This window comes from Geotrypetes seraphini, chromosome 1, assembly GCF_902459505.1.
Source record: "Geotrypetes seraphini chromosome 1, aGeoSer1.1, whole genome shotgun sequence".
Lineage (NCBI taxonomy): Eukaryota > Metazoa > Chordata > Amphibia > Gymnophiona > Dermophiidae > Geotrypetes > Geotrypetes seraphini.
In genome coordinates, this window is record NC_047084.1 from 477449838 (window position 1) to 477467396 (window position 17559).

The 17559-nt window shown below is 41.0% G+C and overlaps 1 protein-coding gene across 6 annotated transcripts in view; it reads left to right on the plus strand.

The window, feature by feature from the left end:
• SMARCA2 (SWI/SNF related, matrix associated, actin dependent regulator of chromatin, subfamily a, member 2) overlaps positions 1 to 17559 on the plus strand; it is a 604189-nt gene that overhangs the window by 154949 nt on the left and 431681 nt on the right. For all 6 annotated transcript variants that reach the window (XM_033925235.1, XM_033925226.1, XM_033925254.1 and 3 more), the window contains exon 10: positions 5505 to 5675. In XM_033925235.1, coding sequence (XP_033781126.1) covers positions 5505 to 5675 — 171 coding nt within the window. The remainder of the gene's footprint in view (positions 1 to 5504; positions 5676 to 17559) is intronic.

Below are 17559 nucleotides of genomic sequence, written 5' to 3' on the forward strand. Positions count from 1 at the left end.
TGCGGAATAGTTGGAGAGAGCCCAGGTTCCGCAACGGGATAGTAAGGTTGTTCCAGAGACCTGTGATTTTGAAGAGAAGAGATTTTCCCAGTTTACCTGCATAGAGAATACCGCATAGAGAGGGGAAGGATAGTTTATATCTTTGGGCGGGTCTGGTGGAGTCAGGACTCGAGGAGTTAAAGGATAGTGGGATTAGGAGAGGAAGGATGCCGGGAATGATCTTAAAAGCCAGGCAGGAGCATTTGAAATGGATTCTGGAAATCACTGGGAGCCAGTGAAGATTGGACAGGAGTGGGGAGACATGATCAGATTTGCGTTTTGCAAAGATCAACTTGGCTGCAGTATTCTGGATAAGTTGGAGTCTTTGAAGACTTTTTTTTGTTAGGCATAAGTAAACGGCATTGCAGTAGTCAATTTTGGAGAGGATGATGGATTGGATGAGGCAAGCATTTGACACACTGAGGAGAACTCTGAAAGTACAGCTTCTTAGCTCTGCGGAAAACTAAGGATTGCAGGTCCCGTGAGCCGATGTTGGGCGGGTAGGCACCAGGTAGTGCTTAAAATTTAAAGTGACAGTACACTTGGTATCTGTCTGTACCAGGTTCCATCAATGACATCATCCACTGTGAATATTATACCTCGCATGTATAAATATTATACCTGCTTGTCCTCGGAGAATAACTTTATGTTATGGCTATGCTTTACTTTTCATTCACTAAGGGCTCCTTTTACAAAGGTGTGTTAGGGCCTTAATGTGTGGAATAATGCGCGCTAAAATGCCACGCGCTAGCCGCTACTGCCTTCTTTTAAGCAGGCGGTAATTTTTCAGCTAGCATGCACTATAGAGTGTGCTAATCTTTTGCGCGTGCTAAAAACGCTAGCACACCTTAGTAAAAGGAGAGCCCTAAGTTTCACCCTGCATAGGATTCACAATTAAAGAAAATTATTCACAGACACATGTCTCATGGAGAAATCAGTAGGCCACTTGCCTACTGCAGCCATGATTTGAGTTTTAATACTTCTATATTTCTGTCAGGTTGTCAACTTTGGCCAGCTCAGCCATCCATCATTTTTAGTTGATAAATGAGTGCCCAGCCTTAGCCAGTGGATAAAGAAAACTGGGAAAGTCAGTGGCAAAGCCATCCAGTCATCCCCAGTAGTGCACAAACGCTGTCACACAAGTAGATGTAAATTGTTTGTTTGCTCTTTCTAAAATTACTAGCTCTAGGGGGCACACACAAGGTAAGTAGTAAATTTAAAATAATTGGAGAGAAATTTCTTCACTCAACGTGTAATTAAACTTTGGAATTCATCACCAGAAATGATAGTAAAAGAAGTTAGCTTAGCAAGGTTTAAAAAAAGACTTGGATAATTTCCTAAAAGTCCATAAGCCATTATTAAGATGGACTTCAGAAAATCCACAGCTTATTTCTAAAAAAAACAGTAAAGAATACATTTTACTCTTTGTAATCTTGCCAGATACTTATGACCTGAATTGACCTCTGTTGAAACAGAATACGGGGCTTGATTGAACTTTAGTCTGTCCCAGTTTGGTAACACTTATGTTCTTACTCCAAGGCAGATACAACTATGTATGTGTACTTGGTATATGCACATATTTTATAAAGTAAGCATGTAGATTGCAACTCTACCCCAGCTCCATGTAATCTACACGCTCAAAAGCTCACTTTATTTATTTATTTCGTTTTATATCCCGTTCTCCCCAACAAGCTCAGAACAGGTTACAGGTAAACATACATAACATAAAGACAAAAGGTTAGAGATTAGCATACAGAACAGGGTATATGTTAACATACATACTATATAGACAAAACTGGTTACAATTTGCCAAAGTGCATTCATCCTAATTTGACATACATAGAAGATCTCAATTTATTATACAGGTTAACTTATATAGTAGACATTGCTTTTGTAATTATGTGGGTATTATGACAGGGGTGAAGATGTAAGTTTCTATTGCTTTCCTAAATTTCAGAAGTCCTTTGAGGGACCTATCTGTTGGGGCAGTTGATTCTAGTAGCTTGGTATGAAATAGGAGTAGGAGCGTTATCTGGCATTTTAGAGTTGGAGGGCAAAACCAGGGGCTATTTTGAGATGTGTTTCCTCCTGGGAGCGGACTGGCCTGTTCGGGATGTATGGGGAAGCTTGGCTGAGATGTACTCGGGTGCTATGTTGTGCAAGGACTTGTATGCTAGCATCAAGCTCTTAAAGATGCAGCTGGCCCTTCCTCTCACCTTGCTGGGCTCCTGTTGCTGTTCTTCTTGGCCCTTTAAAGGGCTTAATTTGTTCTTCCATCATTTAAGGCAGTGTCAAAATTACCTTCAGTCTCCAGATTCAAGACCAAGGTTGCACCTTGAACCCCCAAGCTTTCATCAGAAGTTGAGGACCAATCATGGAAGGGGAGGGAACTTGACAATTAGGATTAAGCATTATCCTTTAAAGCAGTGTTCTTCAACCTTTTTACACCCGTGGACCGGCAGAAAAAAAAGAATTATTTTGTGGACCGGCAAACTACTAGGACTAAAATTTAAAAACCCCATTTCTGCCCCATCTCCACGAGTCGGACCCCACAAATCATCTGATCCCATCCACACAAGCCTCAGTTATGATTTTATATTGAATGTATTTTATTAAAGTATAAAAAGAAACAATTCTGTACAATTGTCATTTTATAAATACAAATAATTCAGAGCAGGATCAACAAAACCCCTGTCTCCCCTTCCCTTCACATATATCCCCTCTACTATCAAGAAAACTGAACAAGCCAAATTATTACAGAATGCTACACAGAAATATCATGCTAACAGAATACTGCAGTCACACATGACAGGAATAGTTTTAAGGGAGTGCAACTAAGGCAACTGCCCCCTGGTCAGAGAGCGCCCTAAGCCAGCTGGAAGCTAGAGAAGCACTGCCTGGGTTTTGCAGTCCCCAGTTATGTCTAACACCAGCTCTAGCAGGATATATATTTCAAATCTGATATATTCTAATCACAAAATAGAAATAAAATTATTTTTTTCTACCTTTTGTCGTCGTCTCTGGTTTCTGCTTTCAATCTTCTCTTCACTCTCTTCCTTCCAGCGTCTGCCCTCTCTGTCTCTTCAATCCAGCATCTGCCCCTTCCATCCAATGTCTGTCCTCTCCCCCTTCCATATGGTATCTGTCTTCTTTCTATGCCCCTCTCCCCTTTCCATCCAGCTTGTGCCCCCTCTCTCCTTTTTACATGATTCATTCCAGCTTCACTGCTCTCTTCATTTTTATCTCTCCTACACCAGATCTATCATCGTTGTCCCTCTGCTTATTTTTCTGCTGACCCCTTCCTATCATCAATCTCTCTACTTTCTCATGCCTGTGTCTCCCCTTCCCCTGCTCTAATCTCTCTGCCAGCTGTTTCCTTCCTTTTTTCATTTTCCCTTCCCTCCTCCTCCTGTCCAGCAGTAATTCTCTTCCCTCCCCTCCCAGCAGCTTCTCTCCTTCTCCCTCTCCAGTAGCAGCTGTACCTTTTTTCCCTTGCCCAGCAGCTTCCCAGATTCCTTTCCCTCCTCCCCTCCCAGAAGCATCTCTCCTTCTCCCTCTCCAATAGCAGCTGTCCCTTTTTTTCCTTGACCAGCAGCTTCCCAGATTCCTTTCCCTCCTCCCCTCCCAGAAGCATCTCTCCTTCTCCCTCTCCAATAGCAGCTGTCCCTTTTTTTCCTTGACCAGCAGCTTCCCAGATTCATTTCCCTCCTCCCCTCCCAGAAGCATCTCTCCTTCTCCCTCTCCAGTAGCAGCTGTCCCTTTTTTTCCTTGCCCAGCAGCTTCTCAGATTTGTTTCCCTCCTCCCCTACCAGAATCATCTCTCCTTCTCCCTCTCCAATAGCAGCTGTCCCTTTTTTTCCTTGACCAGCAGCTTCCCAGATTCCTTTCCCTCCTCCCCTCCCAGAAGCATCTCTCCTTCTCCCTCTCCAATAGCAGCTGTCCCTTTTTTTCCTTGACCAGCAGCTTCCCAGATTCCTTTCCCTCCTCCCCTCCCAGAAGCATCTCTCCTTCTCCTTCCCTCCAGGTTCAGTAGCAGCTGTCCCTTTTTTTTCCCTTGCCCAGCAGCTTCCCAGATTCATTTCCCTCCTCCCCTCCCAGAAGCATCTCTCCTTCTCCCTTTCCAGTAGCAGCTATCCCTTTTTTTCCCTGCCCAGCAGATTCCCAGATTCCTTTCCCTCCTCCCCTCCCAGAAGCATCTCTCCTTCTCCCTCTCCAGTAGAAGCTGTCCCTTTTTTTCCTTGCCCAGCAGGTTCCCAGATTCCTTTCCCTCCTCCCCTCCCAGCAGCATCTCTCCTTCTCCTTCCCTCCAGGTTCAGTAGCAGCTGTCCCTTTTTTTCCCTTGCCCAGCAGCTTCCCAGATTCATTTCCCTCCTCCCCTCCCAGCAGAATCACTCCTTCTCCCTCTCCAGTGGCAGCTGTCCCTTTTTTTCCTTGCCCAGCAGCTTCCCAGATTCCTTTCCCTCCTCCCCTCCCAGAAGCATCTCCCCTTCTCCCTCTCCAGTAGCAGCTGTCCCTTTTTTTCCTTGCCCAGCAGCTTCCCAGATTCCTTTCCCTCCTCCCCTCCCAGAAGCATCTCTCCTTCTCCCTCTCCAGTAGCAGCTGTCCCTTTTTTCCTTGCCCAGCAGCTTCCCAGATTCCTTTCCCTCCTCCCCTCCCAGAAGTATCTCTCCTTCTCCCTTTCCAGTAGCAGCTGTCCCTTTTTTCCCTGCCCAGCAGCTTCCCAGATTCCTTTCCCTCCTCCCCTCCCAGAAGCATCTCTCCTTCTCCCTTTCCAGTAGCAGCTGTCCCTTTTTTCCCCTGCCCAGCAGCTTCCCAGACTCTGATAGTGGTTTTCTCCCCTCCCAGCAACTCTTCTTACTTCCCAGCGCAGCGATTCACTAAGGCAGCCTCTGGTCCTTTGTTGGGTCACGCCGCCTCTGAGGAAAGAGGAAGTTGCATCATCAGAGGCAGCCGCAACTCAGCAAAAGCCCCGAGGCTGCCTTAGTGAATCGCTGCGCTGGGAAGTAAAGGAGAGCTGCAGAGAGGGGAGAAAGCCACTGTCGGAGGCTCCCTAAGATCTCTCCGGCCCAGCGCAGACTTCAAATGTTGATCTTGCTGGCCCTGCGCGGACCGGCAGGATGTTGAAGTGAATCAATCTTGCCGGCCCTGCGTGGACCGGCAAAAATTTCCTGCGGACCGTCACCGGTCCACGGACCGGCGGTTGAAGAACTGTGCTTTAAAGCATCCTAGATTTATATTGCCTAAAAACACCATTACTGTATGCCTGCTTCTTATGCCTATATACAGAGTTTTCTAATAGTGATTTTCCACATGTAAATCATTTCTAGCACATGAAAATTGCTTTCTAAAATTATCTTCAAAGTGTATATGATAATTGTTCAATTGAGCTGCTTTTAAGATGGACTGCCTTTTCTTCGAAAGTATGTTTTTACTTACAATCTAGTACTATTTTCTCCTCCTGTAAGGCTGAAGATGAGGAAGGTTATCGTAAATTGATTGATCAGAAGAAAGACAGACGTCTTGCCTATCTGCTGCAGCAGACTGATGAATATGTGGCTAATTTGACCAGTCTGGTATGGGAACACAAACAAGCCCAGGCAGCAAAAGAGAAAAAGAAAAGACGAAGGCGAAAGAAGGTAGGTATAGAGTTGCCATCAGTATATCCTAAGCGTTTCAGGATTTGTTATGGAATGTTACATTTTACCATGGCATAGATTAGAAACAAATGAAGGGTGTATTTGATTACTTTAATTGGTCTTTATTAATGCACAATGAATCTTCCACAAAACACTGTATATTTTGGCAAAATACACTGATATCTGTTTACATTAAGAACCCTAGTGTGTGTCTCTTGAACTGGAACAGTGATTCTCAATCTGGCTCAGCAGAACACTACATAGTCAGTTTGCCAGTGTATCTACATGAATATATGTGAGAGATTTGCATGCAATTTTGTTTCATACATATGTATGAGGAATATCCTGAAAACCTGACTGGCTCTCTAAGAGAGTTTTAAGAACCCACTGGACTAGAGAATCTCTTGCCTTCTATGGAAGGAAAATGAAAGCTGGGCTTTACTGCCATTGTGTTGTCTTTCTTAATTTTATTATTTGCAAAGGTTTAGGCACTAGTGGTCATTATGAATTAATGAATCCCGAAATTACAGAATCTGACATCACATTTACATGATACAAAGTCAAACAACATCTTTCTACAAATTTAATTCATTATTATTTATTTGCAATTTTTTTGAGATTCAAAATAAAACCATGTTCATGGCAAAAGTTTGGGCATGCTTTCAGCAAGTAGTTCAGAAGTGACTACTTCCAAATGTTTCCTGTTCTTGCTTTTGGATTTTTCCCCACTCTTCCCAAGTAGCTCAGAAATATTCCTAAGTCTTACCGCATGCACTGCATGTGTGGAAACTCCTGATAAATAATTTAGATTTGGGGCCATCACATCCTAACCCCCTCTTTTACTAAGGCGCTCTAGCCGTTTTAGCGCACATTAATTGCTAACACATCCATAGAATATAATGGTTGTGTTAGAGTTTGGCGCGCGCTAAAACGGCTAGTGCGCCTTAGTAAAAGGACCCTTTAGTGTCCTTACCAGACTTCTTCAGAACCTGTCAGTTTGTGCTTGTCTACCAGCAGAAGAAGTCAGAGCAAAGTCTTGTGAGCCCTGCCCTCAGGTCTTCGGTAGTTCACTTTCTCTAGCAGATGGGAATGGACAGATAGTACTGTCCCTGGAGTGGTTCTAGAGGAAAGCTCCCTTAGACCACTTGAAGATCTGGTACCCATTTGAGCAGGGAGTAATAGGGTCTAAGGGAGCTTCTCGCTAGAGCCACTCCAGGGACTACAATCTGTACATTCCCATCTACTAGAGACAGAGAAGTAACTGAAGACCATGAGGGAGGTATTTTTCTTTATTGACTTTGAGGGAGCTCAGGTACTTGGCCTCTTCTGCTGTGCAGTGGGGGAAGTCTCTTTTGCTGTTTGTTTGGGTTTTTTAAAAAGTATCTTTATTCATTTTTAATACATTCAATAAAAAACATTTTACACTTTAAACATCACTTAATATTTTTGCAATACCCAACCATTATCCTTAAAGTAACTATAAAATTTTCTTTTTTTTTTTTGTAAATCTTTATTCGTTTTCAAATATTACAACAAGTGTATAATAGTCAATCAGAAAAATTTTAACAAATCACTTGACAATCTTACTTATACTCCTTAAAATATATAAATATAAAAGAATCCCTTCCCACCCACCCATATATTAATAATAAACAATGATTGTGGGAAATACTACCCTGGACTATAAAATTTTCATAATTTAAAAAATTCACTATACACGTCAAAAGCATAAATTAAGCGTCTCTAAATATTCAGAAACTGTTTATCAAACCTCAATAATATCCTCCCTCCTTCCCAATACCCTCAAAGTTAAAATTCATTTAAAACTTATATTCCACCCTTTCCCCCCATATATGCAATTAATATGTCAACAATAAATCAAACCTATAATAATTCTACAAAAGACATCAATGGACTCCACATTAATTTAAAATTTTTTATATTCCCTGACAAATCAGCATTCATTTTCTCATATTTATATATTAAACATAAATTTGCCCACCAGAATGTAAAGTTTAGACTGTCCCAATTTTTCCAGTTGTGTGTAATCAATTGTACAGCTGTACTTGTCATAATTAAAAAGAGACTTTTTTTATATTTGTCTAAGGGATCTTTTACATGCAACACAATATCACAAATCACTACTTCATAAGTCAAAGGGATCGCAGATTCTAAAATATTACTAATATGTCCACAAATCGACTTCCAAAAAATCAGTATCTTAGGGCAATAAAACAATAAATGATCCAATGTTCCTATGTCTAGATGACAGTGCCAGCATCTATTAGACCTAGAATTATCTAACTTATTCAATCTAACCGGGGTCCAAAAAGAACGATGTAACAAAAAAAGAAACCAAGTTTGTTTTATAGATGCTGACGCTCATCTTCCAAGACCAAATACGTGGCCATCGAGATGCAGAAATATACTGCTTAATCTCAATGCTTCAAATGTCTCTAAGAGCGTTTTTGGGTTTCTTAATCACAAGTTCAGATATTAATTTATACCACCTGGCGGCTTGATGTCCTAGCATGTCTGTCTGAAAACAGAGGATCTGCAAGCTATAGTAATTTTTCAAATTACGCCACTCGGGGAACCCTTTCTGAATAGCCTGCTTCAGTTGCAATCATTTATAAAATTGAAATTTTGAAATACCAAAAGATTGTTGCAACCGTTAAAAATCAGTTAATAGTGACAATCTTCTCAGGAAATAAATACAGGTGTGTCAGACAAGGAACTTCCTTTGGCATTGAACCTAACTCGCTCTTCTGCACCAATCATGTATAAACAGACAGTCAGTGAAAACCCAATTGGTGCAGACCTGAAAAAGTTCTGTTGAAACCACCAGTATGTGTCTGTCATTTATTCGCCCCTTTCCTTAACTGTCATATGACGCTACTGTAGACAGACAGCAGTAATCCAATTGATGTAGATACGGAAAAGTTCAGTCAATCACAATATTATGTGACTGCTATTTATTCATAGTAACATAGTAACATAGTAGATGACGGCAGATAAAGACCCGAATGGTCCATCCAGTCTGCCCAATCTGATTCAATTTAAATTATTATTTTTATTTTTATTTTTCTTCTTAGCTATTTCTGGGCGAGAATCCAAAGCTTTACCCGGTACTGTGCTTGGGTTCCAACTGCCAAAATCTCTGTTAAGACTTACTCCAGCCCATCTACACCCTCCCAGCCATTGAAGCCCTCCCCTGCCCATCCTCCTCCAAACGGCCATGCACAGACACAGACCGTACAAGTCTGCCCAGTAACTGGCCTAGTTCAATCTTTAATATTATTTTCTGATTCTAAATCTTCTGTGTTCATCCCACGCTTCTTTGAACTCATTCACAGTTTTACTCTCCACCACCTCTCTCGGGAGCGCATTCCAGGCATCCACCACCCTCTCTGTAAAGTAGAATTTCCTAACATTGCCCCTGAATCTACCACCCCTCAACCTCAAATTATGTCCTCTGGTTTTACCATTTTCCTTTCTCTGGAAAAGATTTTGTTCTACGTTAATACCCTTTAAGTATTTGAACGTCTGAATCATATCTCCCCTGTCTCTCCTTTCCTCTAGGGTATACATATTCAGGGCTTCCAGTCTCTCCTCATACGTCTTCTGGCGCAAGCCTCCTATCATTTTCGTCGCCCTCCTCTGGACCGCCTCAAGTCTTCTTACGTCTTTCGCCAGATACGGTCTCCAAAACTGAACACAATACTCCAAGTGGGGCCTCACCAATGACCTGTACAGGGGCATCAACACCTTCTTCCTTCTACTGACTACGCCTCTCTTTATACAGCCCAGAATCCTTCTGGCAGCAGCCACTGCCTTGTCATCCTCTTTCCACCACTATCCTATGACGTTGTTGCAGGAAGTAAAAAATTGAGGCGGGACAGGAAAGAACTATCCAATCAGATTACAGTAAATTAGAATTCCATACTTCGCTTCACTGTTAAACTGTCAATTTTTTTTAACCCTTTCCTATCAATGAAACATTGCTTAAAAGATCTTTCATCACCAGAATGTAGATTGTCATTGAAATTAAAATAAGACCATTTCCTGCAATCCAAAATATCTGGCGATCATTGAGTCTTTAGATTTTAGTCAGATTATTAATAAAATCCATTTAAATAAGACAAGAGTCAGTCAATCCACCACAGTCCTTAATTCGTATTAATTTGAATAGTAATAATAGTAATCTTCATTCCATTGGCGCCACTTATTCGAGATATATTTTTTTAATTTAATTGGATCATCAAAATGTGATGTTTTATTTTGATATGTTACCCGCATAACAGCTGGGAAAAAAAGACCATACTGAGCCCCTAGCTGTTTTAATTGGGATTGTAATTGCAGAAATTGTTTCCTAGTGTCAGCGGTTCTCTTTGCAAAATCAGGGACCATTAAAATCTTTGCATCTTTGTAGTTTAAGTTTTTATTTTGTTTTGCAAATTGGAGAATTTCTAATGCTTGTTGAAACCTCAAGATGCAAAATATTAATGGCCTGGGACCAGTAAAACCGTTGGTCCGTTTTACAGGAATTCTATGGGCTCTTTCCACTTCAAATGGAAATTTAGAAGATAACGGTATCAATTTAGGAATGAGCATTTCAATAAAAGCCACTACATTTTTACCTTCCAAATTTTCAGAGAGCCCTAAGAGCCTACATTTCTTCTTCGTGCTCTGTTCTCCAAATTTTCAATTTGCACTGAAGTCCTGTATAATTTTTTGATTTTTTTGACAGTTTGAAACAGCTGACTCTGCCCTTTCCATTCGGTTCTCTAAGTTATCCAACGTGACAGTAATTCCATCAATTTTATTAGATAAGTTTGCTACTTCTTCTATTACCATGGCAAGTTTCTCTGCGGTTGCTCTGCAGTAATTGTCGGATATTTTTTAGTTCCTCCCTCATATCGATTTTATCAGGGGAGTCTTCGAGCAAAGGCATCCTGGATGGTGTCGGCAGATCCTGCTTGCTCCTTTTTGACTTTCCACCTGAAAATGCTATTTCAAGGTTAATTTGTTTAGATGTGGCCATATTGTTTAGAGAAAATTGTTTCCTCTTAAAAAAAATTTCACTTTTGTGTTCAAAAATCAATAAAAAGTTGCCTGGAAAGATGGAGCTACTCAATTACCTGTCCATTCACCAGTGCTCTCAAGCCACGCCCCCCCTCTTTTGCTGTTTGTGATGGGTGCGCTAGAAGAGAAGCTTGGGCTCACAGTACTGTGGAGACCCCAGTAGAGTGTGTGCCAAGTGCTGTTCCTACTATGAGGGCTAACACACTGCTTTTGTACCTTTTGTCCTGGTGGGCCATGTAGAGTCCATATTGTGGAGAGAGTCCAGCAGGCAACAAGAGGATTGGTTTAGGGCAATCAGGAGGTTCTAGATCTGAAATCTTGAGTAGGTCAGCCATTTTGTCTCACTTTTCCTCTGAGGCAGGCACTGCCATTTTCTTTCTGAGAAACATTGGCCTTCAAAATATGAATTAAAGACATTGGGGAAGGTTCCTTCAGTCCTCAGAGGACTCTGTAGACCCTTTGTAGTCATCTGGAGTCATAGGGAAATCCCTTGGGGCAGGACTTCAATTTTCTCTGTTTGTGTTGCTGCTCCACAATGCTTTTCTTTTGAAATGCTCTCAGAAGGATCAATCACCAGAAGTTTCCCTCTCTATTTCTGGAAAAACATTTGGTTCCTCGGGACTTAAGAAAAGGTGTTTGCAATCTAGAAGATTTTTTTGGGGGGGTCTTAGTTTAACATCTTGGTGACAGTCTTAGAACTGGGGGGATTTTGTGGAGACTTGAACTAGCTCTGTTTTAAAACAGTTTGAAGAAGGTGAAACCGTGTGGAAGAGGGAGACAATTATTCAGGCTATTCTCAAAGGAAGAGTTCCTGACACAAATTTCTAGAACCCTGAAAGCTCTAAGAATTTCTGTGACTCTTGTCCAAGATACATATTCTATAGAAGATTTTATCCTGTTTGGAACAAGGAAGCCTTTCAAAGCTTTTCCAATACATAAACCATATAGGCTCTTATTTCTGCAGAGTGGAATACTTATGCATTGGGTTTTCAAGTCAATAGAATTATGATTAAGCTTTATCTTTTGCTGTTCAAGAAGAACAAGCTAAAGCACCGTCATCTATGCATTTTAATGGCAGTTACCAAGAAGACACTGTCCAAGTTGGGGGCTGGGTGTTGACTTTAAAGGATATTCAGGATTGCAGACTGGAATCCTTGCTGAAGGCAGGAGTTTGTTTCTGCTCTAGGTCTCCAGGTTGCTGTCTGCAGTTCCTCTGTTTCAAGGGCTTGTCTTTGTTGTTAAAGATCTGGTGTAAAGAGCCAAAGAGGAAGATTCCTTAGATACTGCTCATCTAGTTGCCCTGTATGACTTGATTAGAATCTGTGAGAAGTATGACTCTGGCTATCTTTTTAAGATGTCATTTGTGGGTGTGTAAATAGTTGATAGATTCTGCTTCCAAGGTTTGTCTTAGTAGATTACAATTTAGGGATAAGCTACTTTTTAGTGAGGATCTGGAAAAGTTGGTAAAGGACTTGAGGTTGCTTGAGGGCATACCCAGATCATCTTCAAAGCACACATCCTCAATACCGAGATTTCTTGAGACAAAGAAATAGAGATGTGAGGTCATTTCAGTGCTCTTGTTTCAAGCTCGTAACCCTTTCTTTGGAGGCAACAGGAAAGGAGCTATTCAGGGACCTTCCAGGCTTCTCAATGAGGCCTTTTAGATCTATGCCTCACAAGAGATAATAGATGTGATTCACTTCCTCAATGGAGGTGTTATGGGATACATTCTGTGTTCAATGTATTCTTCTTTCCTGAGTGGAGTCTGAATTTGGAGCTCAAATCGTTGAGGCTTCCTCCTTTTTTGAACTGTTTGAGATCAGCATTGAAGGACCTTACCTTTAAAATGCTATCATTTTAGCCATCTCATCAGCCTAGATAATTTTGGAATTATACTGTATACTTTTATCATGCAGGGATCCTTTCTTTCAATACACCAAAATAGCTTTTTTTGATTACAGTCCCTTCCTTTTTATCCAAAGTCATCTTTTCATTCCACATTAATAAAGTTCTTCTTCTTTCTTCTGCAGAGAAGAATGCAGAGATGATTTTAAGCCACTGTATTTGCTGGATGTTTGTTTTGTCCTTTTTGTCTAGAAGTAATGAATAATTTTTCCAGAACAAACAGGCAGCATATTTTCATATATAGGTGACATCATCCATGGGGCCCCGGTACGGACAGCTTTAAAAGTGTATCACCACTTAAGAACTTGAGAAAGTTTGCGCACTGTGCATGTGTGAGTGCCTTCCTACCTGGCGTAGGTTCGCGGTACCTCAGTTCTTAGTTTTTCATGGAGCTAAGAAATCGTGTTTTTGAATGCTGTTCAACTTTTTATATTTTGCCTTCCTGCTCACGCGTTCTTCTTCTTTTCTTAAATTTACTTAATTTTTAAGTTTATTTAAAAAAAAAAGAAAAGAGAGAGAGCGGGGAAATTTTTTTTCCTCTCTTTTCACCTCACGGGCTTTGCCCAATGAGGACTTTTTCTTTTTCCTCAGCCATTGAGTTTGATTTGGCTGAGGTGCTCTTTCCTTCGATGTCCTGGCCGTTAACGGGTTTTAAAAAGTGCTGCAGGTGCCAAGGGCCAATTTCCATCACTGATCCCCACAGTTGGTGTTTGTAGTGCCTTGTCCTGGAGCACCGTGTAGATTCTTGTGCTCGGTGCTCTACCCTGCAGAAATGTTCCATTAAGAGCCACAAACTTCAGCAAGGAAAATTGTTTGGCATCGGCATGGACACAGAGAAAATGTCATAACCTTCGACGTCGAAGACATGGACACCAGCGTCGGAAGATATCGCTCCATCTGGTAAGCCGCCAACTTCCCAACAGGTCTCTCGGGTCACCCTTGCATCGAGTCCCTTGGTGCCAACCATGTGACAACCTCTATTGCATCTTGCCTCTCCTACATCAAGTCATCCTCTTTGAGTTCACCCTCTCTGAGGTAAGATGCGACACTGATGGTACGTACCGGCAGAAAGGCCAAAGATACTGGTGCGTTCATTCCTGAAAAGCTCAATACGCTTTTCCAAGTCAGTAACTTTTCTACCTCTTAAAGTTGTTTTATTTTATTTTTTATCTTCTTTCATTATTTCTATTTTCTATTTCTTTGATTTTTTTTTCCCTTTTATTTATATTTTCATCAAATTTTTACAAGAAAAGAACTTCTTGTTACAGAAATACAGTAAAGTAATATTAATATAAATCCAAAAATGTAAAAGTGGAATAATTTTACTGACTTCCTTAGACCACAATTAACAGGGGAGTACAGCCTAAATATTATGAGAGAATAATTTCAATTAACATAAAAATTATAGGTAAGCCTTAACACTAATTCACAAATTGCCACTACTTATTCATTGCACCTGTACACACTTCATCAAGCTATCTTTTTCAGCTCCAAAAAGGATTTTAACTGATCCAGTGAAAAGAACACATACTTAATTTGGGAGTACTTTATAATGCATTTACAAGGATATGTCAGAAGACAAGATGCACCCAGAGATATCTTGTCTTAAAGACAAAAACTGTTTCCTCCTTTCTTGGGTGATTTTTGTCACATCTAGGTACGCTCATATTCTTTTACCATAAAACAAATTTTTAGAAAATTTAAAGTATAGTTTCATAAATGCATCCATGTCCTGTTGAAAACCAAAAGATATCAATAATGTTGCTCTCAACTTTGACTCAGAAATAGATTCTTCAAGTATAGCTTATATGTTCTTTAAATCAAGCTGTGACAGTTGAGCAGATTGAACATTTTCCTTTTCCATAGCCTCCTGAGATTTTTTAATAGTTGATGGAAGATAATATATTTTATTCAAAGAGGGAGTGAATTCTGAAGAATAACCAAGGATTTCCATCACATATTTTTTTAAGCACATCATATGGTAGAATTCCAGGAGATTTAGGAAAATTCAAAATTCTCACATTCAGTCTGCGGTTATAGTTTTCTATATTTTGTAATCTCCTTTGCAAAAAGATACTGTCTTTTATTGCAGTATTCTTATAGTCATTTAATGATTGTACATCAATTTGCAACTTCTTGAGTGAGCTTTTAGTCTCAACATTCATCTGTTCAATAGTTTTTGTAACATTATCCAACTTGGCTCAAAGAGCCTTTACCTCTTCTGCCGTCTTCGTTGTGGCAACATCCAGTTTCTACAGCGTCTTAAAGATAGCTGACAGGGTGTCCTTGTTGGAGGAGAACGATTCTCCTACGCTGGTGTGCATCGGCAGAAGCTTATCTGCCAGGGAACCTCTCTCTGCGGGAGCGTCGGGTGCTACTTTGGCCTCCCTTCCTTCCACTTCCTGAGCAGCAGTGTCAGCCGGACAGGGAGGCGGGACAGCAGGTGCCGGCGAGAGTGAGATCTCCTGCCCCAGCGATAATGAGTTCTCTCCACTCACTCTTGCAGCAGGGCTTAACTCACCAAATCCTGAGCAAATTGCCAGGAAGGACTGCTCCAACGTTAGCTGGATCAAGGCAGGCAAGGGTGTTGAAGAGGTAGGCACCCTCACTGTACCTTTTCGTTTTGTATGCGGCATTGTCGGTAGCAGGAAATTCATCTGGCGGTGGGAGCGTTCTCAACGCTTCCCGCTTAGTGCCGCCATCTTGGCCACTCCCCCCTCCTATTTCTTTGATTTTTGATCTTAGAAATGTATTACATAGTTTTATTTTAATCAGGTACTTTAGCTAGATTGTGAACCTTCAAGACAGATAGGGAAGTTTTTCTCAAGTACCTAGTTTCATTTTAGTTTGATACATTGTAAACCGCTTAGGTCAGTAAAATGCAGGAGCAGTATATCAAATCTTAAAATAAACATAAACGTTTAAACTCTACACCAACACTGACTTCTTTGGTACCGGTCCAGCCTGAGAATAAGACTACCAGGTTATGTGCTATCGACAGTGGCTTTCCAGAGTGGCAGATGGTCTACACCCAAGCATAAGCATCGCAGGTCTAGTTCTCCATCAAGGCCCTGCTCCAGTTCATTGAGACATCGTCGATCTTCCTCCTCATCTCGACGCTCCAAGTCCATTAAACATCGTTCTTATTCATGATCTTTGAAGCGTAAAAGAGTGTCACTTCTGGACTCATCATTATTGGATCGACACCAGGCTCAACGTCAGCATCGATCTTCTCGACGCACTCTTTCACCAAAACTCTTTTATTACTCTGACTTGCAATCTTATTCAGCTGAGAACTTACCTGAATCTACAATGGAGGCTTATGACACTACCTCGGAAAAGTCTCTACAACAGTCTCCACCAAGGGCTAAATCTATTGAGAGTCTTTCTTTTACTAAGTTTATTCGGCATTGAGCAAAGAGCTACCAGTCAAACTAGAAGCTGATTCTGCTTTCAGTGCTGAATATTTTGAGTCCTTAGATTATGATGAGCCTCCTAAAGAACCAACAAGAGGGGGTGCTATTTTAGATTTGGTTCTTAGTGGAATGCAAGACATAATACAGGAGTTAACTGTGTTGGGTCCGCTGGGAAACAATGATCATAACGTGATCAAATTTGAGCTGATACCAGGAGTAACATCGCAAAAGAAATCTACTGTAGGGGCGTTTAATTTTTGAAAGGGTGACTATAATAAAATGAGGAAAATGGTTAAAAAGAAGCTAAAAGGATCAGTTGCAAAGGTTAGGACTGTAAACCAGGCGTGGAAGTTATTTGAAAATACCATCGTGGAAGCCCAGACCAGATGTATTTCACATATCAGCAAAGGTGGAAAGAAGAGTTAACGAGAGCCAGCGTGGTTAAAAGGTGAAGTGAAAGAGGCTATTAGAGCCCAAAAAAAGTCCTTTAAAGAATGGAAAAAGGATCCGAATGAAGTAAATAAGAAGAAACACAAGCACTGGCAAGTTAGATGCAAAGCATTGATAAAGACAGCTAAGAAAGAATGTGAAGAGAAACTTGCAAAAGAGCAAAAACTCGTAACAATTTTTTTAGATACATCAGATGCAGAAAACCTGCGAGGGAATCTGTGGGACCATTGGATGATCAAGGAGCAAAAGGGGCGTTCAGGGAGAATAAGGCCATATCGGAAAGACTGAATGAATTCTTTGCTTCGGTCTTTACGGAAGAGGATGTAAGAGATCTATCTGAACCGGAAATGGTTTTCAAGGGTGATGATGCGGAGGAACTGAAAGAAATCTCAGTGAATCTGGAAGATACTAAGCCACATCAACAACTTAAAAAGTGATAAATCGCCAGGACAGGATGGTATACATCCCAGGGAACTAAAAGAACTCAAACATGAAATTGCTGACCTGTTGTTAGTGATCTGTGACCTGCCACTAAAATCGTCTGAAGTACCAGAAGATTGGAGAGTGGCCAATGTTACGCCAATTTTTAAAAAGGGCTCCAGAAGAGATCCGGGAAATTACAGACCAGTAAGCCTCACTTCAGTTTTGGGAAAAATGGTAGAAACAATTATAAAAAATAAAATTGTGGAGCACGTAGACAAACATGATTTAATGAGACGGAATCAGCATGGATTCAGCCCAGGGAGATCTTGCCTCACCAATTTGCTTGACTTCTTTGAAGGTGTGAATAAACATGTGGATAAAGGTGAGCCGGTTGATAAGTGTTTCTAGATTTTCAGAAAGCTTTTGATAAAGCTCCTCACGAGAGGCTCCTCAGGAAATTAAACTGTCATGGGATAGGTGGCAAAGTTCAGTTGTGGATTAGGAATTGGTTATCAGCTAGAAAACAGAAAGTAGGATTAAATGGTCATTTTTCTCAATGGAGGAGAGTAAACAGTGGAGTGCCGCAGGGTTCTGTACTGGGACAA